This window comes from Apis florea, unplaced genomic scaffold (genome assembly GCF_048593485.1).
Source record: "Apis florea isolate Af1SG1 unplaced genomic scaffold, ASM4859348v1 contig_2291_pilon, whole genome shotgun sequence".
NCBI lineage: Eukaryota > Metazoa > Arthropoda > Insecta > Hymenoptera > Apidae > Apis > Apis florea.
This window is the reverse complement of record NW_028256553.1, coordinates 3,632,429-3,658,460: the sequence shown is the minus strand read 5'-3', so window position 1 is coordinate 3,658,460 and position 26,032 is coordinate 3,632,429. Positions and strand designations below refer to the sequence as shown.

Genomic DNA, 26,032 nt, shown 5'->3' with positions numbered 1-26,032 from the left:
ACGAGCTCTCGAAACCGCTGTCTTCCCTCCATACTCCCCCACCCCTCTCCTATGGACGAATTCTCGCCGCGAATGTGTGTATCCGCTTTAAATGAATTAGACTCACGTACTCTCGCGAGGCGCTACGGAGCGTTCGAATAGCCTATAAATAACGCGCTAGCGTAGAACGGCGTTAGGCCGGATTTTCAACGAAGGAGCGGCTTCGATCGAGCCGCTGCCACGGCTTGCATATCGATGCCACGGCGACCGTGCTCGCGTGTAAATATCTTGATTAACGAGGCCCTCATTTAGCCCTTGTCGAGGTGTTTACAGGAAGAGGGGGAGGGGAGGGAGGAGGGACAGTTTGTTTGGCCACGAAAACATTGCGGCCAGTTCTCACGAGACGTATAAGGTCGATTAAGGGAATACTTATGGGCTCGAACTGTTGCTCGATGAGTCGTTACGGGGAACCGTTTGACGAGGAACACGTTTCTTGCTGGATTCGTAATATGTACTCACTGCGGTGAACGATTTCTTGGAATTAAATTCCGGCTTTTTGGACTGTTGTTGACGAGGGAAAATTCCTTCTTTATCGATTGACGGAACAAAGGTTAGAATTACGATGTGAACTGTTTCTATGTGAAATTTAGATTTACGAATTGATTTATTTCGAGGAGAAACATGGTTTTTCTTTTTGTTTGTTTATATTTTTAGATTTTGCAATTTCGGTGTTGGGTTTTAGTAATAATTTATAGCGAAATTATGGATCGTTTTGTGTCGATTGAGCTCGATCGAGTAATTAGAACTAAACGTAGTTTTCATAATATTCTTATAGAAGAGTATGTAATGTAACATTAAGGGAGTAAAATAATTTTAATACATCGAAGATTAAGAAAGATACCACAAACTCTAAACGAGAGAGTTTAATATTAATAATTAACATGGTAACATTCAATAGATTAAATATAATAAAGTTCAATTAAAAAGTAACGTTTTTCGAAAAAGTTGCATCATTCCATTCATATTATTTCAATAAATAAAATCCAAGATTAGAAAGAAAACCAAGCTTTGGTCGGATGATTAAGAATGACCCTACAGGTTCGTTCTCAGGCAATCGTGGGGCTAAATATAAAGTCTCGCAAATGAACTACGACCCCGTGAAAACGTCGTTTAAAAGACTATATTCGTATGAACGAGGAGAATAACCCCGCACAACATGGGATTTCACGACTTTTCGCAGTAAGAAATTCTCTTGGCTCTTTTCGACGCTCGTTGCTCGACGCGTCCCTGGCAAGCTGCCAAACTCAACGAGATGAATCGTGGACAGGGTCCACGAAATTACCAGAAAATCGCTGAAATTGACAGTGTGTGTTTCCATTAGCGCCTCGAGTATCATGGATACTTGTATCTCGAATATCAACCATTTCTCTTTTTATCCAATACAGTCGAAAATAGAAGAAAAAAGAAAGAGACAATTGTGTCAAAGGTTTTAAACAAATTGAGTGTTATGTAACGAAAAAAAATGCCAATTTTTTGCCTTTATTTAAAATTAGAAAATTTTTTCTACTTCAATAATCCATAAGAACGAATAATTATTTCAAGTAAAATAAATTTATTTGATATGAGATGTTTAATTTAAAATCTAAAATCTTGTTTGAGGAATAAATTATTTTCAAATAATTAATTTATAAAATATTCGATTAAAAATAAGAAATTAAAAAAAAAGTTTTTCTTACAAAAACTGAAAGGAATACATTTATATATTTTTTTCTCATGGGGTTGAGAAAATTTCTCTCAAATACTTTACTTTAACGCAACATTCATTTATAAAAAATACTTTTCAAGAGCAACTTTTTAAACTTTTATATTTGAATATTTGTAAAAACATCTATAATTGAATAATAAATATATCCGTCTAAATTAAGAAAAGTTAGTTTCAGTGAAAATCATGAAAAAACACCTTTACATTTTTTTCTAACGAAATCAAATGAATCTAAATACCACATAAGATATCAAATCAATCTTCCTAATATATTATTATTTAAATAATATTACTTATGATGAAATAACATTGGCAAGCAGAAATTAAAATTAAAATTCAATAATTATTCGAACAAGAGTTTATTTCAATCCCCTAATTAACATATTCACGATCTCTCTTCATCAATCTCCATTCATTATATCTACTATTTAAATTTTTTCACGAATAAAACCACTTTTCCCGATTCCAGCCATTCATCGATCATTCGACACCCTATCAACCAATTAATCAAATTAATCAACGAAAAGCGTTACCAGTCTCTCAAACGAATTAATAACTCCATCGATAAACACCAACACACGTACCCCACCCACGCGTGACACCTGTCAACTCTTATTATGCTCGATCGTTCCATCCACTCCACCTCTTCAATCGCTACCAACCGTTCCCCTGAGATCCATTTCCTCCTTTCCAGTCGAGCTTAAATCAAGAATAGATCCCACGGATACGCGGAGAGGGAAAAAAAATTCCCATTTTTTCCCCTCCAAGACTCGTTTTCTTTTCGTGGCCGCGTTTGAAGCGCGTGCCACGTCGCCCATATGGTTTCCTTTCCCTCCCGATCATCCTGCGGCTTGCTCACCGAGCCGGGGGAATAAATATCATAACCTGAAACCCTGTGGAAGTGTTGGACTCCCGACTTAATCCAAGGCAAAGCCGTGAAACTCGTCTCCCTCCGCTATGTGTTGGTGTTTAGTCACTTCGAAATGGACGGCAGCACCTTGCTTCCATCCAGGGATTTTCGCGTCGATTAACGAAACTTTGGACTTGTGTTCGTGGAAATTTTGTCACTCGTTTGGTTAGCAGGAATTTTGTCGACTTGTTAATTGTTTAACACTCATAATTTAACATTTATATTAAAATGTATGGATATAGAATTTAGAGCATTTTGGAAAAGGAATTCTCTCGTAAATTTTGATCGTGTCTTCAAGATATTTGCAAAAAATTTTTCTTGAAATTATGAGTAGTATATTTATAGCAGATTTAGCGTTAACCTGTTGAAAAAGTAACTAATTAAAATTTCGAATAAAATAATAAATTTAAATAGTAGATATTATAGTTGATTTGTCGTTTGATTGAACAAGTATTAAATAAAAAATTATTAAAGTAATTTATTGAAATAATTTTATTTAACCTCATCTGTTAAAATTTTTTCATATTTACACAATCTAATATGAAAAGAAAAATTAATGGGTTATAGATTAGATTAAATTAGATTAGAAGATTTTAAATAATTTTTCTTTTTCATTAATTTGATTGAATAAATGAATTGATGTAAAAGTTTGTTAAGAATAATTAAAAGGATTGATTTTATTTATAAAAAGAAAATTTAATTATTTTAGAAATTAATTAATAGAAAATTTAAAATATACGTACAAAAATTTATAAAATATTTAAAATAATTATTAATTAATAATAAAACGTTATAATAAATAGAAAAAGATAAAAATATAATTTTATTTTAAAATATTTTATATGTTAAATTGTATATATTATAGATATAAATAATTTTAGAAACAGATATAGTAAATACTCGTTAAAATAGTATTTATGATATTGAAAATTATTTTTAGAAAATTTAGATTTTAGGGTTAGAAAAATTTATGAATTTTCTTTCAAATTTTATTTATGCGGAAGACTCCCTTCCCAATTTTTAATTTTACATCAGAACAGAAGGGAAACCTAGCAGATGTTGCTGAGCAGCGCTTAGCTTGCCTCATTACCACAAGTTCCTGTTAATGAGCTTGCGACCCTTAATACTTCACCAGGCTTCCCTTCTTTTCCTACTAAGACGTAACGAAAGTTGCGATAAATACCAGTTAATCTGCAAAAATAAGTTGGAACATATGTCTGAATTCTTGTATTAATTAAAATCGATAACATCTTTTTCATTTTTCTTATATCATGTAAAAGAAGCAAAATGTAAAAGGTTAATTAACATTATATATTAACGTTAATCTTTTGATAATATCATTACATGAAAAAATTTAAAACAATAATTATTCTTTTATGATAAATTTTTTAAAAGTTATAATTTCAATTTAAATAGTTCTTGATAAATTTTAATAATTACATTATGTATAATGTACATTTTTCATACATTTTTGAAGTTTTTCACAGAATGTTTAATAATTCAGAATATTTAAAATTCGTTCATTTAATATTCTCTATTTTCAAACATTGAATTAACGTTCAACTCGATACTAATATACTGATATACAAAATTTATATTAGCGTGAAAAAAAATTAGATAAATGGAAATATCGATCAAGAATTTTATATATAAATAAGTGAATTAGTGAGAATTTCAAAAGAAAGTCGATCGTAACGAAGAAAGAAGAAAGAAACGGGAGAAAGGAGTCGTCGAAGGCCGAAGGAATTTCAAGAAGATCCCAGATTCGCCGGCAGTCGGGCCGTAGATAAAGATAGATGCGTCGGTTTCCGGCGTGTCGAGTTAACGACTCGAGTTTTATCTGTCGATCCCTTCCTCCGTGTTCCTTGTTCCTCGCCGACTGTCAGCCCCGGAAAGCGTGGAAAGGGAATGGAGCATACACGGTGAGAAAAACACCGAAAGAGAAATTAATAATAGCTTAATTGGAGGACGGTGTGGAAAAACGGAAGGGATAAATGGTGAACACGACATAAAAATTTTATCCTCTCGTTCTCTGAACCGAGATTTATAAAGATTCGCCTCTTGAGTTTTTCATATTATTTTAAAATTTTTTTTCAAAATATTTTAACAACGGATTTTTGTTATTCATATTTCTAAATTTCCTCGTTTATATTTTTATTACTTTTTTAAAGATCTATCATTTTCTATAATATAAAAATGTATATATGACTAATTCAAAATGATTTGATGGCAAGGTAATAGGTTGTCACAATTTTATAAAAATCTATAACAATCTAATAACATGTGCAATCATATTTCTGTAATATCTAGAATTTAAGTTATTTTAATAAATAAGATATAATTTAAAAATTTTTCGACATTTATCATAAGAAAAAAAATCTTTTGATAAAATCGAAAAACAATGAAGCAACGTTCATCCGTCTATTTTAATCTCACAAAAAAAGAATGAAATTTTCCAACGTCTCAAATATTCTTTCACAAATAAAATAAAATAAGAAAAAAAAAAAGAAATGAAATAAATCTTTGACAAAGAAGAAACAACCAAAAGAAGTTTTAGGAAGAGAGACATTAGAAAGGAGAGAGATAGCGCGATTCGACGGAGAAAAGGAAGAGAAAGAGGGAGGAAGAGAAAAGGAAGAGCAGAAGCGTACACTACGAGTCATCTGGCACTCAGCAGGATTCGAAATAGAATCGGTCTCATTCCCTCCTCCCTTAGCAAGTTATTTTCCGTCTCTGTTGGTCATTCGTTAGGCAACGAACGCGTAGAAAGCAATGGGCAAAAAGACGTCGAGCCGACGGGATCGACGATGTTTTCATTGTAATTATGTCCCCTGTCCCTCCTCCTCCTCCTCACTGGCCGAGCTTTTTACGGCCCTGCTACTAAGCAGCCTGTCAAAGCGTCCTAATTTTTGTTCCTCGACTTCTCTACGACCCCATTTCAATTCATTTCGAAATGAAATTGGCCTATTTCTCGAAACGAAAGTATCGTTTTGATTTTTTTCATTTGCGTTCTTAGCAAAATCTACGGAAATTCTGGTTTTAATTCTCTAACTTTCTTTAACTTTCTTTCGTTGTTTTAACTTTCTATGAATATAAAATAAATTGTGCTCAATTATCCTCTGATTCTGTGGATCGTAAATGCTTCGACGCCATCTGCAATTAAAGAAATCAGAGTTTGAAGAGAGAGTCTTTTTAGAAAATTTGGACTATCCAGAATTTAGAATCATTGAATGAAAATTTAGATTTTCCATAATTAAGAATATACTATTAACATTTCTCAGAAAGTTTTAAAAATTTCAAGACAAGTTTATTGTTATTTTTAAGAAACGTGAATTTTTGAAGCTTTCAAGTTTGAAATTTATAATTACAATAGAGACAATTTTCAATAAACCAATGAACTTGAAAACAAATCTTTATCGTGATCAAAGAATTCGCCGTTTTCAAGATAATGCTCGCAGAGAAACGGGACGGGTGAAGAAGTGTTTTCATAATTTTTCGGTGGCGACATATCGCGTATTGTATAACAAACCTGTTAACACGGGGCGGCCGCGTAAAGCAGGTAACGAGTAGGCAGTAATCGAGATCCGTGGACTCTAAGTAAAGTCAAACAGTCGTGTCGGTTGTCTTTGCTCAGCAAACTCGCGCCAGTGTGGAGCCAATATTTAGACAGGGACCGGCTCAAACATCGTAATACGCGTTAAAACGTTATGACACGCGCCAATTGCTGTCTCTATTCCCCGTGGCTCCATCTTTGTGCCTGTTGCTTTTAACGCCATTTTATTATTCCTCGTAACACAGTGAAAACAAATACGATAGGCAATTAACAAGGAACAAGATAAATCTGAAGATATAATTTCTTATTCTTCTTTCTTTTTAGACCAATAATCCATTTCTTTCGTATTTCTTCGTTATTTTCCTCGCGATTCATTTCGTGTTCCACTTGATGATTTATCTTCTGACAATAATTTTTATTCCACGTTTCATTTTCGCTGTTTTCGTTTCTTCACGTCTTATATTTTCATTTGTCTGTCCAAGCATCTAGTTTTTCTCGAATTTTTTCGAAATTTTCCAGAGAATTCTTATTCTTCTGTTATGAAATATTCATAATTGAATTCTTTATTTTCTCGTGTCGATAATTGACGTTCGATACTTTGAAGAATGTTTAAGAATACGTTTGCAATGAATGGAAACCGGAAATCATTGACTTGAGCTACTGAATTTCACTTCGCTAATTTTCTCATGATGTAATGAACGCCTCCATAAAATCGTTCCTGTTGACACGAGGAGTAGAAACATGTCTACTTACCGAAGCACACGTTCCCTGGATAAAAATTTATGACTGGGAAAGAAGGGTGGACGTAAATATCAGGAATTTCTCTTGGAACACATACTGGAATGCAGGAAACAGTCAAACAAGTTAATTTAAAGGCAGATGGTAAAATACCTATCCGTGATTTTAATTGACTTCCCTGACTTCTACGATCCCTTTGTAAACTGTCTTCAATTTCGAATTTTGAGATCGCGTTCTGTTTATCAAATGTTCATAAAAGTTACAATTTCTGAGAGATACATCAATTAAATATTTACGTCCAAGAAATCGAAATATTTTGTTGAAAAAAAATTCTTCGATTTACGTACAATTAAATCTCTTCCAGAAATTAAATTAACATATTTACGGATGGATGTTTGACAAGAAAATACGATCTTTTTCGAATTAATAATAAAATTAAATTTCATCAACGATGGTTGTAATATTTGACGGACAAAAAACCATCTTCTTCAAATAAATAATTGATTTTTCAAATTTTAGCAAAATATTACAATAGCAAAATTTACTCGTTCTCTCCGAAAGTATCCAACTAAATTCCAAAGAAATTCCACGAGTGTACGGCCTTGGCAGTGAGTTACACGAAGGCTCTCGGTGGACACAAGGTCCTCTCAGCAAGTTTCCAATAAAGATCTCAGGCCACCTGACGGTCCTTTGTGAATCCTCGAAGAATCTCGGATCCTCGTAGAAAGAGAGAGGTGCTCGTAAAGAGGCACTAACGACTAAACTGTCGAGAGAGAGAATATCTTTGAAACTACGAGACACGCGCCATTTCCTGATGATTCGAGCGTGGCGAATGGTCGTCAGTCAAAACGCAAGCCGCTTTATTCTCGCAAGTTTCTCTACCCCCTTTGTCGTTTTTCACATCACGCGTGAATAATAAAAACCGACTTCTTGGATCGCAATCGTGTAAAGATATTATCTCCTTGATTCTCATTGTATGACCGAATATGGAGAAATTTTTATTTAATCGAAAGGATTCGTTCACGGAGACGAGAAGTTATTTCAATTGCATTAAATGGACGAATGAGTGAATTATTTTATTTCAATTCAGTAATTTGTTTAAGATCATAATGATCATAAGAACTTTTTTTTTTTTTTTTTTTTACGATCTTTGATATTCATTTTTATATCCAATTTTTTTAAATATATGCTCGTCAAAACTTTAACAAAAAGTTGTAAAAGTTGTTGGAAATTCAAAGATAGAAAGATACGTTCGAAATTAATAATAATAGATTTAGTACATAATTAGAAGAATCTCGAAAAATTGTTAATAAAATGCCTTATATGTAATAACATTGTTACGGTCAATTCGTCATCGGTAATTGGATGAAAATAAAATTGCAGAAAAGGTGTACAAACAGATAATTTTCAAAGACAAACAGGGTCAGTGGTATAAGACACGCGTCATTTCCCGATATTTCATGCGTAACGAACGGTCCACGGTTCAGGATCGAAACTGTGGCGCGCTCTACTCGCAGTTCCTGGATTTATAAATGACTTCTTCTTATTCTCGGTTTCTTGGGACATACCTTTGTCCACTAACCGAAAAAAAGAAAAGGAAAATCGAACATAGTTTTCAGGAACACGGTGGGAAACGAGCTCTTGCCTTGCTAGAAGACACCTGTTCTTCTTGCTAGAAGATTCTGTCGACTAAGGCAAAAATAGAATGTTTGACGAAGCGACACGCGCCATTTGTCGCGGCTTCGAGCGTGTCGTAATTTCATTCGTTAAACGAGCGTTTACTCTCTTTATATTGTCCTTTCGGGATGATTAATCCCCTGGTTGAATTACGTCTCTGTTTCGAGAAGGTTTCTTTGCTTCTTTAACCGTTCATCAAGATGACAAACGTCGCTTTGAAGAAGATTTAGTTTAGTTTTTCTTTGAAACAATTAAGATCTGTTCTTTTTGCAAATTTGAAGGTCTAGATTATTTTTTTTTTTTTTGAAGAATATGATGTCCTTGAAGATAAGATTTAACAATGCGATTCTTGACCAAACTCTGTTTATTTTGACTATAATAATTTTCAAATCATAATAGTTACAATATTTGTAAATAAGATATTTTTTTCTATAGTTCCGACAGAAATCTTCTTTTATATTTTATGTCTTTTAAATCTAAAATAATATAATGTATATTAACATGTTATTTGAAATATATCGACTAATTTTTTTGCAGACCAAAATTGTATTATTAATATTGTAAATCGTTTTATCAATTTTAAACTGTTGATGACTTATGGACAATTTGCCAATAAAATTTATTGATGCAAAGAAAAATATATTATTAAATAGTAATTAATTTTAAAATTATAATTTTAATATTCATATAGATATACGATTTCTTATCGTATTGATATTTTTATCATTAATTCCAATTTCCAAACAAATGCAAACTGTATAATTACACGCGAAATTTTTTCTTCCCTACTTAAAACTAAGAGTTTAAATCCAAGTTTAAAAAGTTTCTTTTGCTCTGCTAAAATAATATTATTCCATACAATTAAAACTTTTATCTCGAATAATTTTAAAAGCAACGATCCCAAATAATTAATAAAATTCCTATCCCAAGCAACAGCAAAAGATCTTACGAATTTTGAACGAGAATATTGTCTCACACAGATAAAATTCCTTTCCGGAATTGGAAACACACGACCACTTCTAAATCTATAATTTCTTTTCATTCCAGATTGTCCAGCAGCACGACGGCGATCGGCAGTGCAGCCACCGGTGGCGGTGGCGGAGCGAGTAGCGGTGCGAGTGGCGGAGGTGGCGGTGGCAGTGGGGGCGGAGGTGGCGGGGCAGCCGGCAACGGGACTTCCGGCGGTGATTTTCTACGCAGAAGTCACCCCCTCTCGGAGCATACGGCCCTGCATCCCGCCTACCGGCTCAACTACATGGACCACCTTTACCACCAGCTTCAGGCCTCCACGCACAGTCCCAACGCCTCGTTACACGGTAATTACCTTGGCTTGTACTTGTTTCGAGATAATTAGAACGATAGGAGGCCGGCTACGTCGCCTAATTTCGATCACGTCCATGTCGAGAGCTTGAAATTTATTCGAACATCCTGGCTACCGACCAAGAGGTTTCTTATTGTTGAAATGCAGTTTTATGATTTTTTTTTTTTTTATCTCGATGTATTTTTAAATTTTCAAGCATAATTGATAATTTAGTTGTTACCTAGGAAAAATTTGTTTCGATTCAGCTCTGGATAATTTGAATTTTTGAATTTATTCTTCCGTTCTGATTGTCTGAACTTATTATTATATTATTGTTTTAAAGTAAAAAGATGGAATTTATAATCTAATATTGTTATAGTATTATACTTGATTAATTAGTTTACAGAGTAATTCACTAGTTTTTATTTAATATTTAATTGTTATACATCAATAATTGTGTTCATGATAAAAAGAATTAACGATTTTATTTTGTGATACAATATTCGACAATTAGATTAATTATATTTATAAATAAATAACATTAGATATGTGTAAATATTTTTTTAAAAAATGTAGAAATCTTTAAACGTAAGATATTTTGTCAAATAACTTTTCAAAATATAATTAAAACTAACAAAAAAACAAAACCTTAGAGAATTTTTTTATGACAATTCTTAAAAACAATTTTTTAACTTTTTTTAATATTAGATACACGTATAAATTATAGATAATAATTTGAACAATGTCCATAATAATATCACGAATAAAAGATATATGTAAATTGAAGTCAAGATTTTGCCAAGGACGATAAAAACCGTATTTATTCTTTAGATATTAATTTAATCGAATAAGTTCACTTTTATTTTTGTGAACAAATTAAATTTGCATAATTATTGATCGTACAATACATTTTCAAAGAGCAAACCTTTGAGTCTAATGATATTCAATCTTTCTTCAATTTCTCCCTTTCATCCTCGTTTTTCCCCGGATAAACATAATGAAAGAGGCAGTAGAGCATACCATCCCTGTTATTAAATAGCATAGAAGCTGTAAGGAGCCCGCATTTCCGCCGGAAGAATCTCTTTGAGGCCTTTGAATTCGTTAGACACGGTCCACGATACGGGATAGTATTATTTCCTGTTTGAAATGAAATTTCTTCCCCGTTGTCTAATCTTTTTTTTTTTTCTTCTTCTTCTTCTCAGGACTGGGTGGTTTGGGGCCCGAGTACCTTTTGCACGCCGCAGGACCAGCAAGCACCCTCGCTTCCTCAGAATTCCCCTTTTCCATTGACGGTGAGTTCTCAGTTTTATATTAATAAAATACTTTAAAAAAAAAAAAAAGTCCTCTGAATTATCTTCTATCAAAATCGAAACACAGTTCGTGAACGAGTTTAATGCAATGTGACAAGATCGATAAAATCACCGACATTCGACACCGCATTTTTAGTCTTCAAAAATTTCTCCCAACGTGTTCAAGCTTGAAACTTTGGTCGCTTCTGTAACTTTATGGTCCTCGAATGACCTGTTCCATAAAAAATTCTTCTGCCACATTAACTTTTCTAATATAAAAAGCACCGTATCAAAATTCTATTTCAAGAATCGCAAAGAATTAATAACAATATTGGATGAGATAATAATCTCGATTTTATAAATACGGGAAAATGTCAGTTTATTACTACGTGTCCATATTCATTCAATTTTTCAATCGTATAAATTTTGTGCAATTATTGCATTATAATGTTATTTTTCGAAACGTTTACTGATAATATTTACATGAATATATAAATTTCAATATTTCATTATAAAGATAAACAGTTTAATGACACATATTTACTTACAATAATTATTATACACCTTTAAATTCATATAACGTGAAATAATTGTAAAAATATAGATTGTTATTTAACTAACAATTGTTTAATCGATATTGATTTTTAAATATACATAAGAACAGATTATTAATTCTGTAAAAAATAAATTTATCATTTTAACAGTAATATACGAATCTTTAAAATTCATTTTACCAAATTAATAATAAAGATAAATATATATTAAAGATATTCAAATATAAATTTACAAAATGATGATAATAAGCAAATAGGTTCAATGAAATTATTTTTCTTCCACTTTATTACTTTACTTTGTCTTAAGCGAAATTAAAAAGAAAGTATACGTGTATACGTAAAACTAGCCGCACATCACCACCTTTTATCTTCGATACGAAATAAAAGATCTCGTAACAAAGGACAAGAGTCAAGGACAAGTTTAAGTTTTAAGTTAAAATTCTCGAAGCGAGCCGATTCGACGAACGAAACGAGAAACTTTTTCGCCGGCCGGCTCGAGGACGACAAGTGAATCTAATGAAAGATCCTGATGCACGGTACCCGCGGCTAGCCGTAGGTGTAGCAGCGGCTAGCAGCAGGTAGGAGATCGACCGGTTAAGAGGCCGAGAGGCTAAAAGACGACTGAAAGGGTAAACGGGGCCTCGTTAGTCGCCACCGCCGCATAATTGAATCGACTCGGAGCGACACGACCTCATTAACACCTTAGCGCCTACCCTACAGGTTGTCTCACGTTTCTTCCTCCTCCGTTTCCCTCTCCCTTCGTCTCTCTCTGCTCCCTTTTACCGAGTCGTTCGTTACCGAAATTACCGATCCCGTTTATTCGAATATCTGAACGAAAAAAAGTTGAAAAATTTCTATGGGATAATACGTTCAGAAACACAATATTTGTTCGTGTTCGAAGTAATAAAGTATCGAAACAGAATGAGAATACTTCGTTTCACAATGTTTGACGTTTTCATGGATAATTGTGTAAAATTCGAGGACACGTATCGTTTTAAATATAGGGATAGTATATGAGAATCGTAATTATTTTCAGAATATAAATATTCCATTTCCACTACAAACAATTTTTCTAATTTCTATAACTTCTCTCCTACAGTTAAACAAGCTCGAGATAGATTTTGATTAAATTTTAAATTTAAGTTTCACATTGGTTAAAATTCCCACGATTCCGATCGTTTTGAAACGAGCTGTATAGTGGTAGCGTGCGCCAAGCGGAGTCGGACGAGCCGCGTCGATCGTAGTGGCCGATTGCACCAATTTACATGTCTCAATCCCATGTTAGTCTCTCGAAAGGGGATCCGAGGAGCAAGGGGGTGGAGCGTAGGGAACGTGTAGAGTCCAGAGGGTCGTGGGTCACGAGGACGTTCGTCTCGGGACGAGGGAATCGTTCGCATATTCATTAAAGACCTCAGGTTCCTTAAAGACGAGCGCTAACCAACAACCCCCTGAAACAGATAAGGCGATCGGTTTATTCGTTGCCTCGGGGGAAAGAAAAGATTTATCCTTGATTTTATTAATTGATTTCTTTCGTGTATATTTGTTCCGATGTAAATGTAATTTTTTAAAGGTAATATTTTTTATTCCATTCTTCGAAAGGAATTAATTGATTAATTTTTTTTTTCCCCACTTCGGGAGGGAATGGATTAATTGAAGAGTAATTATCGGAGAGAAATCGGGTGAGAGTATTGACTATTGCTCGAAAGAATTTATTACTAAAGAAGTCTATTAATATTTTAATAGACAGATATAAATTTACGTCGTTTCAAAAAGATATAAAAATAACAGTAAAAATATTATTAGACGTTAGCGAAGATTTTTCCTTAATTTAATAGCCATTTAAAAGCATAATACTATAAAACAAATTTTATTATTATTCATATGAGGAATTGAGAATCGAGTAGTGGCATAAATCACGTGGAACATATTTTCAGAATATTTATATTTCTAGAAATTGTTGTTTAAGGAAAGAATTTTTATATCCTACGAGATTTCACTTTATATTCCGATTTCACTTTAATTTGCAATTAGAGTATATTGAAATAATTTATATTCCATTTCGTATCGATTGGACATACACTCTTATATTCTCTCCACGTAAGATGTAAAAATCATGTTAGAGATTAGCTTGTATTCGATCGAATACAATGAAAAATGAAAAGCCGATTACAAATAATAATGATTCGATAAATGGGAATTAAAATCGCGGAAAATTAATAAGAAAGATGTGTTTAACAAACCAAATCGTTAACAACAAAAATAAGATAAACACCATCAAAGTTTCTAATTTGAAAATAATAAAAACCGCAAATGCCTAGCGGCTAACCGGTGCGGTGCAAGAACAAAATTCGCCAACGTCACGGGAGAAGTCTCGAACGAAGAAGAAGAAGAAGAAGGAGCAGGTAATGGAGGTCGAACGGCCTCGATCCAGCCACGAGGAACCTTAAACGTTTCAGTTCATGTGGAAAAACCGCACGACAGGTCCCCTTCCTTCCTTTTTTCTTCCTCCCCTTTCTCCTCGTTCTCCGTTTGATCATCGTAAATTTGATCAGTGCTCGAATTAATAACCGGGCCAGGGAATAAAAGGGCGCGAGGGGGGTCCAACCGCGAGTAACTTTATACCAGTTGTGCGCGAACGAGCGATCAACCGAGTGGAAACCGAGAAGAAAGAGCTGCTTCGAGCCTCCTCGTCGCTCTCTGTATCGCGTTGCCTGTTCGAGACGACACGAGGAGATAGAGAAGCCCGGGAAGGAACATGCGGAGGCAGTTGAAACGGAGAGAAAGAGTAGGAGAGCAAGGAAAATTCAGACTAGGAATCGAGAAAATGATGGAATTGAAAGAAAAGAAAAGGGCTCGTAGAAGTTTTTGAAGACAAACTTGAAGAGGAAAACGTAAAATAGAAAGAAAGACTATAATAAAAATGAAAGAAACGTAATCAGGTAGAGAAGAAGAGGTTAAGAAAACTGCGAACAACTCCGCAAAGATGATAAAACAACGATGTAATTAAGAGAAATTCCGATAAAAATTGGAAAAAGGAGAAAAAGAGAGGTGTATCGAAAGGAGAGGGAGGAGGAAGAAAGAAGGAAGAAGAACCGCCACCATATAACCAAACGATGGCCTGCACAAGCGAGCCGCCACCACGAGCTTAAGAAAGTGGTTTGTATATTACGTCGTTGGCCTGCGGTCGCAGGCAAATCGCCGCTAAAACGTTCTGGCCGCAGAATCAGGCTTTCCTTCTCCCTCTGCTCCCCTCCTCTTTCATCCTTCCTCCGACTTCTCTTGCTCCTTCACCTTCTCTGCTCAGTTCTGGATATCTACCTGGTTACGAGCGCGCGCACCGAAAGACTTTTAAAATCCACGCCGGTGAATATTCCTCCGAGGTAGTACGAGCCGCAAGAATTCGTAGCGCTTAATTGAACTGGTTTTGCAACGTCTCCGCATGGAAATTCGTATACGGTGAATCCGCGTTACGAATCGATCCCTCGATCCCTTCTTATATCGATATTTCAACGTTGCTCGATTTTTTTTTTTTTTTTCATCTCCATATTTATCTCTCGCTGTTGAGAAAGCGAGAAATTGCGGGGAGAGCAAGTCTCCTCGGAGATTTTAATGCCCGGCGATCATCCTGAATATGATGGTCGCGTAAAATATTCGCTGCATTCTTTTGCTTCTATATATTTATTTTTATTTTTTACGTATTATAAACGAGCTTTTAATTTTTACGTTGGATTCGTTAATCTCGAATGATTCGTATCAGTTTCGATTCAGTTGTGATTATTATATTTTCGGATATGTTCAGGATTCGTCTTTTTCGTCGTAATAATGTTGAATATCTTTCATTCATTTACAAATAGATTCATAAAATTCTCTCAAAGATATCATCAAAGATATTTTTCAAAAAATGTAATATTGTTATAAGCGAATGATTCATCAAAAGCTTGCAAAATTTAATTTATAGAATTATCTAACTATATTCCTAAGACGCTAAAAGAATATTGTTGATAATTTGAGATATCGAGTTATCTAAAAAAACTCTATTAACGTTGATGTTTGTAAAGCTATAATATTTTAATATTTCTAACTTAATTTGCGAAAATAAAACGTTAATTTCTAAAAAATGTTCAGCAAGTATTCAATCATTGTTAAATCATTTAATCTATTTATTTAATTTTATAATTTCATAAATCAACATTAAACAAACATTCCAAGAACATAAAGTAAAGATAGATTATTTTCGCATTTAACAAAGATTTTGAGAAATAATCAATTGATTATACGTTGCAAAAATTTTAAAAGCTAACACTGAAAATCACTTTTATTCCAAATTACATCTTAATAAAATCTATATTTTCATTATCATTAATTTTCATTTAACCAAAGTTTCAAAATTTGAAATATACAATAATTCATCAGTCTCTCTACAATATTCCTTCGCAATAAATAAATTTTTTAAACAAAACGGCAAATCCCAAATAAATTCGAAACTACTCACTCGATCCAATTCTAATTCGTAACCTATAACCTTAATTTTCAGTGTCAGCATCGTCGAGGCTAGGAAGTCCAAGAGCGTCCGCGATCAGGGCGAGCCGGAAACGGGCGCTAAGCAGCTCTCCATACTCGGATCGTTTCGACATCGACAGCATGATCCGATTCAGTCCAAACAGTTTGGCCTCCATCGTGAACGGTTCCCGGAGCAGCAGCGCGAGCGGCAGTTACGGCCATCTTTCCGCCGGTAAGCGACCGTTTACACAGTATCATTATTACCCAACCTGTCTTTACGTATTGAATTATATCCCGACAAGATTTACCGCGTAATTAATTAAACGTTGACTCGAAACGAGCGAAGAGAATCGGTATCGAACGATGTGTATATATATATATGTTCGAGCCCAACACAAGTTGAACTTAACGCGGTGCAATTGTGAATAATTATTACCAGTTGCTCGCCTCGATTACTCATTTCTCGGTTGTAAATTTTGGATCCGCGTGAAAACACCTGTGCCTAATTATTCACCACTCTGGACGAGAAGAAAAAGAGAGGAGGGGGGGTTAGGTTAGAGGTAGGATAAATAACACGGGTGAATCGCAAGGGGGCGGGGAAAGGCGCAATTAAGAGATCACCCGCGCAGACGTAACGGGCCCCGAAAACGTAAGTCACCGAGTGTTTACTCGGCGGTATTTTCACCACGGTGAACGTTGATTGATCGCCCGTAATTACTGGCGCTGGTTCATCGTCGCCGATCGCCGCGGCTATAAACGTTTCGCGAGGGGTATGTACGCGACACGTGAATTATACGCTTGTAATTACACGTGTAGCCGGGCAGCGCTCGGTTGTTAATGCGCGACTACCGCGTGACAACCGTATTTTCCGAGTTATTGCCAACGTCACGGAGATATGGAGCTTTCGAGCACAACTTTTGTGCGCGCTGGGGTCCCGTTTGCCAGTCATCGTCGGCGGTAAAACTTGAAAATTTAGTATTTCGTCGTTCTGAATTCGGCTTCTAATTTGAAAATGGTTAATCGGGGATGAATTTCTTTTTTTCACTCTTGCGAAGATGATATACGTACATGGTAGAATTTAAAATCGGTAAGATCAATCACATGTATAATTAAAAAAATCTTGATTTTAACGATAATACAAAAATTCCTATTCTGGACATGTAAATTATGGACGATAAAAATTGATAAAAAAAATAATTATTAGTATCGAGCTTAAATTTTAAACAAGTTAAGAAATATTTTCCAATTCCTAACCTCAAAATTACCAATATCTCACTACTTGCATTAATTAACACTTAACACCACACTATTATATAACTATCAACCATTACAAATATTTCGTTTCGAGAGAACATTTTGTTTATCCGAATTTTTTTAAACGAGCTACAAAATCTTCCCAAACACCTAACCTCAAAATTACCAATACCTCTCGCTACCTCGATACACGTACGTTCCTTCGAACGATGATAACGATTCTCACGAATCACCTTATAATATCACGAAAGCATTATTGCCGGGTGCACATCATTTACTCATCGCGTGGAGCGATATAACATTCGTCGTAAAACGTTGAATCGTCGGTTTCTCAGGAAAACCGGGCCCCTGGTCGGCCCGAATTACCATAATTACCTATACGAAACGAATAAAGTCATTGGTGGTTTGCATTGAGGAGGGCCTCGTCCTCGCAAGGATCAGGTCCTGACGTTTAAGGGCGTGCAGAGGGGGGGAATCGAAGGGGCATCGAATTAAGGTGGCGGTGCGCATGAAGCCATTATGCGGCCGGGTGCACGAGGAACCGTCCCACAAATCGGGGCCCGGACTTCCTTGCTCGCGAGTCCAGGGCAGCCGGTAATTTGCGATTAAATGAAGTAATTAACGGATTAAAATTCAAGCGACGCGCGTCGTTTGTCAGGCTGGCGTCGTACCAGGACGGCCTCGTAGGGCGCTGTCGCTGTCGTTGAAATACGCCATCGCGCGCTACCGATCGGCGGGTCCTTTTCCTTTTTTCTTAGTGGCATTCTTTCAGAGAGGAGGTTCTTCGCGGAGAGAAAAGGCGCGTTTATAAACGCGTTGAGTCGCGAGGAACGTAAGAATTCGTGGAATTTGCCTTTTGCTGGGGAACTTTTTTCGCATAATCCCAGATCTGCGTTTCAACCTTTTGATTGAGGGTTGTTTTCGTCGAGGGTTGATTTGATTGATATTAAATTGTTCTCTTTTTTCTAATTAGACGAAAAAATATTTATACAGCGTGTATGCATATATTTATTTTTATATTTATTTTCTTGTAAAATGATCTTGTGCTTGGAAAAAAATTGAATTATATTGAATCATCTTGCCTCTTTGTAGCACCAATCATTATGTTCAAATTTTTATTGTATTATATTTGTTTTTGATAAAGCGTATTTTAATTTCGAATTTATAAATATATAAATGATTCTATTCTTTAGATTATATTTATGTGTAATAATAATGAAGAGAAAATTTTTTTATTGCTTGAAAAGTTGTACTATGTAATTTATTATAAATAAAAAAGATTCTCTTAAATTAATAGATTTTTTTAAAGATTCTTTTACTATTAAAGATATATATATATATAACGTAAAATATAGTTAAATAATTATAATTTTATAATATATTTATTATTCTAAAATTTATAAATATAATATGTCAGTTTGATGTCCATGTTAAAATATTTATTGCTGCTTGCAAATACTTGTTCAATAATTCTTGTACTTTCACAAACACTTAATCCATCGTAAATATTAAGGAGTTTTCACATTACATTATTTTAAAATTAGTTTTTAAAATTATTTTAGAAATAATTTATTTTTCAAACGACACGAATATTTCATGAAGCATTTCATACAAAAATATATTTGCAATTAAATGATTTATTTAACATTTCACGAAATAAATTATTTATTACCTAATTTCGATAAAAATAATTACTTTCTTATTTATGTTATTATCGCTTTTGATCAATACTATTACACGCTTATTACTATTGTTATATTATTACTAATATCACTCAATATATATTCTAAAAGTTATTTTAACAACGAATTTTTCATTAGGAAATAAACGTTATTTCCTAAAATAATCACGTTATTATCCTTACCTCGAATTGCTGGAATAAAGAAAGTATCCTCGATTGAAGTATTTATTATACCAGATTATTAAAAATAGTAATAAAAATCATTATTAAAAATCATTATTATTAAAATTATTATTTAATTTTTGTCCAGATTCCTGCTCAAATCATCATTATCTGAAGTGCTTTAACCTAATCTCAATTGAAATACTTTATTATGAAATAATAAATTATAAAGTAACCTAACCTATTATTTTCAAATTATCGTTTGAAACAAATTTCGCCATCGCAATAATTACCACGATTTTTCGATTTTGCAAAATATATTGTCGGATATAAAATGCATTCGAGCGTTTGAAAATCTATTCTACACGGGATAGCGTTACCAATTAACAGTCAATCGTCGATGCAACGGTGCCACAACGTGCGTGCTTAGGCGATCGGTCACGCCCATGATTGTCTACGTTTCTAGGCGGTTCTTCATAAAAGCGAGCACGTTGCGTGAACACGGACTCTTAACGATTATCGGTGGCTCGTTATAAAACGATGATGAGCATTGGTGGACGTTTCCCAACTCGATGACATTAATCGAACGAGGCTTTCAGAGGATTCATAGTTTCAAGAAACGATGACCGGTGGCCATTTCCTGAGAAACTGTGCGATTATCGAGTTAAACGTATCATTACGCTACGGGTCTCCCAAAGATTGTAAACGGCCGTCGAGCACGAGAATGAAACAGGAATTTAATATATTTCTTTGCATCGTAAATTAATCGTCAATAAATAAATCGATAACGGATATGCGGATCTTAGAAATTTGTGAATGTAGATTTTTTGTTTTGGAAAAACAAATGTCCCGATTATTCCCTGATTGTATTTTGAAATTTTTATGATTTTATAAAAAATGACTTGATTTTACACGCATTGTATATAAATTGTAAAGTTTGTTATATTTATTTAATTCTTCGTGAGAATTTATATTTGCAGTAAAATTTTATATTTGAATCTCTTGGAAGAAATTCTTGTTGATACGATTTTTAAATATCTCATTGAACGAGTTATTGTATGATAGAGATTTTGGTGAATATTCTAAAATTTTTTTTTCAAATTTTTTGATTTTGATTTTGAAAGTGTCGTAATAAGAATGATTAATTACTTTCCTTCATCTTTCTGAGATTTTTATTATTCTATTGATCAAACTGACTTTGATTTATTTGCAAAATACATATATATAAAATCATTTAAATAATTACTTAGTGAAAAAATTATCAAGTCATTTATTTCATCGGACGTGTAATTATAAGTGAAAAGAAAGTCTACAATTTATAACTTGTAAATTCTTTATAATATCATTAATTCGCGAAATTATTGCGCAAGAGATAATATTTACAGAAAAAAACACCAACGTTATTAAAAACTTAGAAGAAAATTAGAATAAATATCATTTGAAAAATAAACATTTCTCGAATCAGCAAAAAATCGAAATAACGAAAAGAATTCATTTCTTTTCCTTCTTGCTTCGACAATTTCAAATCGAAAAATTGCAAGATTATAGATCAAATAGAAAAACAATTTCTTCTGATATTTCGTATGCCAAGTTTATGTCTCGTTCAAAAAGAATCACGTTTTACGCGTGAGACTGTAAAATGCTCGTCGAATTGTATGCATCTTGGGGTGCATTGACGGGCATAAAACCGAAGGAACGCACGCCTACGATGCTTTATTTAAAAACACTATAATTTTATCGAATTGATGGTGAAACGTAATGGTAACCGGTTGTCTACTCGTACACCGAACGATAATCGCTTAATCACCGATGGCTCTTTCACTGTGCGATGATCGTGTGAAAAAAATTTCATGAAACGCGAATCCCGATGTCGTTGAATGGGAATGCGTTGGAAAATTTACGATTCACGTTGCATTGTCGTTGGAGGCATCGACACAAATAACGATTTTCTGATCGTCTGTGTTTTCTTTTTTTCGATTAATTTACGTTATTTGCTTCTGTTCCTTTCATTTCGATTATGAAAGAGAAATTATCATATATTAACTGCAAAATTTGTTTCGTATTCTTCTTTCTATCTAAAATTTATTCTGTTTCATAATTTTTAGAAATTTGCCAATCCTACGTATAAAATTCATTACATTTGTCTTATCGATAAATATTATAGTAACACGAATAATATATAATAAATTAATTCAGTCTAATTTTCAAAATGAGATATAACAATTATAAAATTCGTATAAAATTATTTTGTGAACGTAATTGAACTTACTAAGATGAACCATTTTATAAATTACTTTATTTTCTCATAATGGATCAAAATTTAATGAAAAATTTCGATCACGATTTAATATCGAAAATACCTTCTGTTCGACACATGTAAATTCTGTTGATCTTATGTAAATATTGGAAGATCTAATTTATAGAACAACGATATGGAGCCTGCCAATCGAAAGGATTAGAAGGAAGCATGATCCTCAGGCTTGTCACGTAACGTACCGACATCGCCATATCGAACGACAACGCTAATTTAGCCAGTGGCAATTGAGCGAACCGAACCGTGTATCGTATCCTTAATATTTCATCGTTTAAATCGCCACTCTATTCAATTATGCAGCTTTAAAATTCGACAACATCGGACATGTAATTCAGGTCATCGACGTAAAATCCGATTACGCAACGCACAAGAACGAACTATATATCGATTTTATTATATATGCTTAATACGAAAATTATGAAACGCGCAAGTAAAAGTTAGAAGGATCAAATAAACTACTTGAAGCCAGAAACGCAACATTTTTACTACTAGCGATTGCGAAATAAAAGAAAAAGCATCGAATTATAAAATCGTTATGAAACGAATGTTCTCATAATTAAATTTTTATATTTCTTATCCTCATACAAATGTACAATCTATTGTGATAATTGATAACCAATTTTTATATTTTTCGAGAACGTAATCCATCACACGAAACTTCAATTGCACTTACCAAGATATCAATATTTTGTTAACGCGCCCTATCCCAAAATCGCAAAAGCTAAATACGTCCCATCTGCACCGACAACGACGAACTTCATCATACCGCGAATCCCCGTAACGAGAAAGGATAATATTAATTCCATCGGTACGCGACGTCCACACCCGGCGTTTTATATAAATGTCTCTCAATAAAAGTACACGTTTATCGAGCCGCGTGTCGTGTCCTGTCATTTTCCGTGTGGGGGAGAAGGAAGGACGAGGAACGCGGGTAACACGGCCCACACGTACACAGCCTTATGGTTTCGTAAGAGTGGCTCGCAGCATTGAAATGCAAGCTTCGGCCTACGTGCCGGAAGTCCGGCGTGGCGTGTCCCGACTATCAACAGAATGGACGCGATTTCGATCTCTATCGATTATCTATCCCTCGAGATTCGCGTTAATTGTTAAACCTAACGTTCCAGCCGGGGATATACACAAGGATTGGATGCATGCGTATATATCGGCTCGTGAAATCGGCGCTGTTCGCACGAATAATTCCATGTTAACTTCCTCCCCTCCTCTCTTCTCTCCTGCCGGCGTTGTAACGGTATCGGCTTTCGGCTTTCTGCAACGGTCAGCTTGATTTCCTCGTAATTAATTATCGTGAAAGCGCGCTCAGGGCATGGGAGGAAACGTATGATACAACGTTTGATACGATAAGATACACGAGTCGGTTGTTGCCTTTTATTCGAGATGTTAATTGGAGGTGACGAGTTAAGTCGTCAGAAGGATTATTCGTGTTTCTTCATGTTGTTAAGCTGGATGGGGTTTATCGTTGTGATCCGATATCGTAAACATTAAACATTCCTTTCACTCTAAATTGTTCATCTAAATGTTCAGAACTCATTCTGAACATTAATTATTAATTTTCCAAATTATTTTTCTGCTCCAGCAATGAGCCCAGCTTTGGGAATGCATCCAGGGATGGCGCCACATTTGCAACAACTTCAGGCGCACCTTTTGAGGAGCGCGGCGGCCGCAGCGCTTCTACCCCATGCCCATCCCCTGCAGCCCCCTGCACCGCCCCCGCCACCACCCCACCCACACCCTCATGCCCATGGATTGTCGCCGCAATTGTACCCGGGCGTGCCACCCCACTCTACAGCCTCGGCAACCCTTGGACCTCACGGGGGAGGATTGCCGCCCAAAACTGAGGTAAGAAAAGAGTTTCAAAGATTTTCAACTACTAGCCTCCGATTGTGCACCCGTTTAAGAAATACGAGTCGTTTTAAATCGTCATTTTAAAAATCTATAATATAATAATTGGAAATAAAAGATGAATAACTGTTGGTAATTAATTACTATTTTTATTCAAATTAAATTCCTTAACGATCCAATATCTCGTGCATGCAATTGCCAGGTCACTATCAAGCAGCACAATTGTGTCTGTTCAATTGTTCCTAAACAAAAAACAATTCCCATAAAACAATCGATCGACTGTTTCGACTTCTTCCTTGAGAGAATCTCTGAATGTGTCCAAGTGAAGGGAAGGGACTTCTCAGCTTCATCCTCGCGGCACGCAAGGGAGGGAGCGAAGGGGGAGAAGGAGAAAAAGATTGGGTTACCCTCGCATGGTCCTCGGGTTACAAGCAATCTCGCGCACATTATTTCGCCAGATTCCACCCCCGTCCACCTGACCATCCTTTATCTTCCTCCTCCTCCTCTTCCCCTTCCCAACCTCTCTCTCTCTCTCTCTCTCTCCACTCCTAGGGTTCTCCTCTTCTCGTTAATCGCGGTCTTCGCGTATCACAGGGCTCTTTGTTAGCCTCTCCGTTCCATTATGGCGGCCTCCACGATTTCTAGCCGGCATTCTGTTTCTCCTGTTTGCTCTGATTTATTTACATCCGTGGCGGCGTTTTCATTTTCTACACGACACGCCGCGTGTCCGCACGCTGTAAACTTGCACGGAGCTGATCGCATCGACTCGCGTTTCTCCGCGACTATCGTGCACGCTCCGTGTTCCCACACGGAGAGGTGATCGATGGATTTATAGGCGCCTCGTAATCGAGACCCTCTTCCCCCCTTGTGGAAGTCTGATGGATGGCCTGGAAACGCCACTTTCAGAAACGTGAATCCTCGTTTCGCGACATCTTTATGCCGTTGGTGTTGATTTGAAAATAAATCTATTTTGTATTCGCAGTATTATGGCAAGAAGAAGAAATTTTTCAATATGTGTATTCATCTTTTATTTTGAACGAATAAAATCAAGAGGATAATTAGTTCTCAATCTCGAATATTGAATTTGGATATATTGAAAAATATAAATATTGAAGAGTTTTGATAAGTAATTAAAAAAATTGTTATATAGAATATTAGATAAATATTCTTTTCTATCGACACTGCTCTTCTTGAATGATATTGAATCCTTTTAGATTATTTATTGAAACGATATCAAAATTAAAATTTTAGAATATTTATTGCCTTTATTCTTTCTATTTTCTCACTTTAATCTCTACACATCGAATCTCTGAGTTTCTTATCTTGTATATAGATGAAAGACTGTTGGTTTAACACGAGCTATTGCTGCTACTGTTTACTATAAGCACATATGTTTTATTGTATTCATCGATGTGGATGCGATAAATTTCTCGATTGGACAACTTAATTGAAGGAAATTCCAGTAAAGCATTCACGCGTTTCTCGACACACAAGCAATACAGCAACGGCGGCGTAGTTTCTTGAAAGTGTTAATGATCTCTATCTACGTTCTAGTATATCTTCCTTGGGCTGCCAGAAAGTGCTAAAAGTTTTCTCCCGGAAAGGCTTGCCTAATATCTTTCCTAACCTTGAAACTACTTTCATCCCAGTCTTTCTTAATCTTGATGTTGCCGATTGTCAAATTGAAAAAACTTGCCAGAATTCGATAGCCATGGTCAGAACATCAACGCATAGCAATAAAAATTAGAAATCAACTTTTAAATTATAACATCTATTTCGAGACTTATTTATTAGATTCATACGATTTATATTTTATTATGTTTCATAATGCATAATCCAACTTAAAAATTTTAAGTTTGCTTTAAAATAGGCAAAAATTATAACGAAAAAGTAGAGAGGAATATCATTAATTAATCAATCAAGATATTAAAATTCTAATAACTTTTCAAACACACAATTAACAACGTTCTAACAATATTTTCCCAAAATTCTTTTATATCGTTTCAAACACGAAGCTTCTTTCACCCCAATTCAAATTACACCCTCTTTGCATTATTGAATCCTCAAACTACCACCCTTTCCAATTTAACGCGAGATACAAACCGCAACGTGTGCGGAGATATTCAAAACTACGTCTGTATTATAACGCAGAGGCGCAACCACCGGTTTACAGCGAATCGATCGATCGGCAATGTTGGTACGCGATAATTGCGAGATCGCGTGCAGATCGTGTGTCACGAGGCGCTTCCAGCACCGGTATCTCTTGAAAGCCGGTGTTTGTTTCAGAAAATCGTTGCTCTAGTGTCAAAGATCGCCGGATACCTACCTTCTGAATTCCTCGGGCGATCGAATTAGCATCGGTTCTACGTGGCTACCGATCGTGATTGCTCGCACGGTGCGAATTGGGCCTTGATAGACGTGATTAATCTTTTTTAAACCCGAGAAATTACGGTGAATTTTACTCGGTTTAACATTGGCGTGTAATGTCGTGTTGAAAGT

At 34.9% G+C, this 26,032-nt stretch overlaps 1 protein-coding gene across 1 annotated transcript in view; it reads left to right on the top strand.

Moving 5' to 3' along the window:
- Positions 1–26,032, top strand: part of ci (transcriptional activator cubitus interruptus) — a 55,138-nt gene that overhangs the window by 22,996 nt on the left and 6,110 nt on the right. The window contains exons 2-5 of the mRNA XM_086903457.1: positions 9,667–9,935; positions 11,122–11,211; positions 16,297–16,494; positions 23,268–23,530. Coding sequence (XP_086759583.1) covers positions 9,667–9,935; positions 11,122–11,211; positions 16,297–16,494; positions 23,268–23,530 — 820 coding nt within the window. The remainder of the gene's footprint in view (positions 1–9,666; positions 9,936–11,121; positions 11,212–16,296; positions 16,495–23,267; positions 23,531–26,032) is intronic.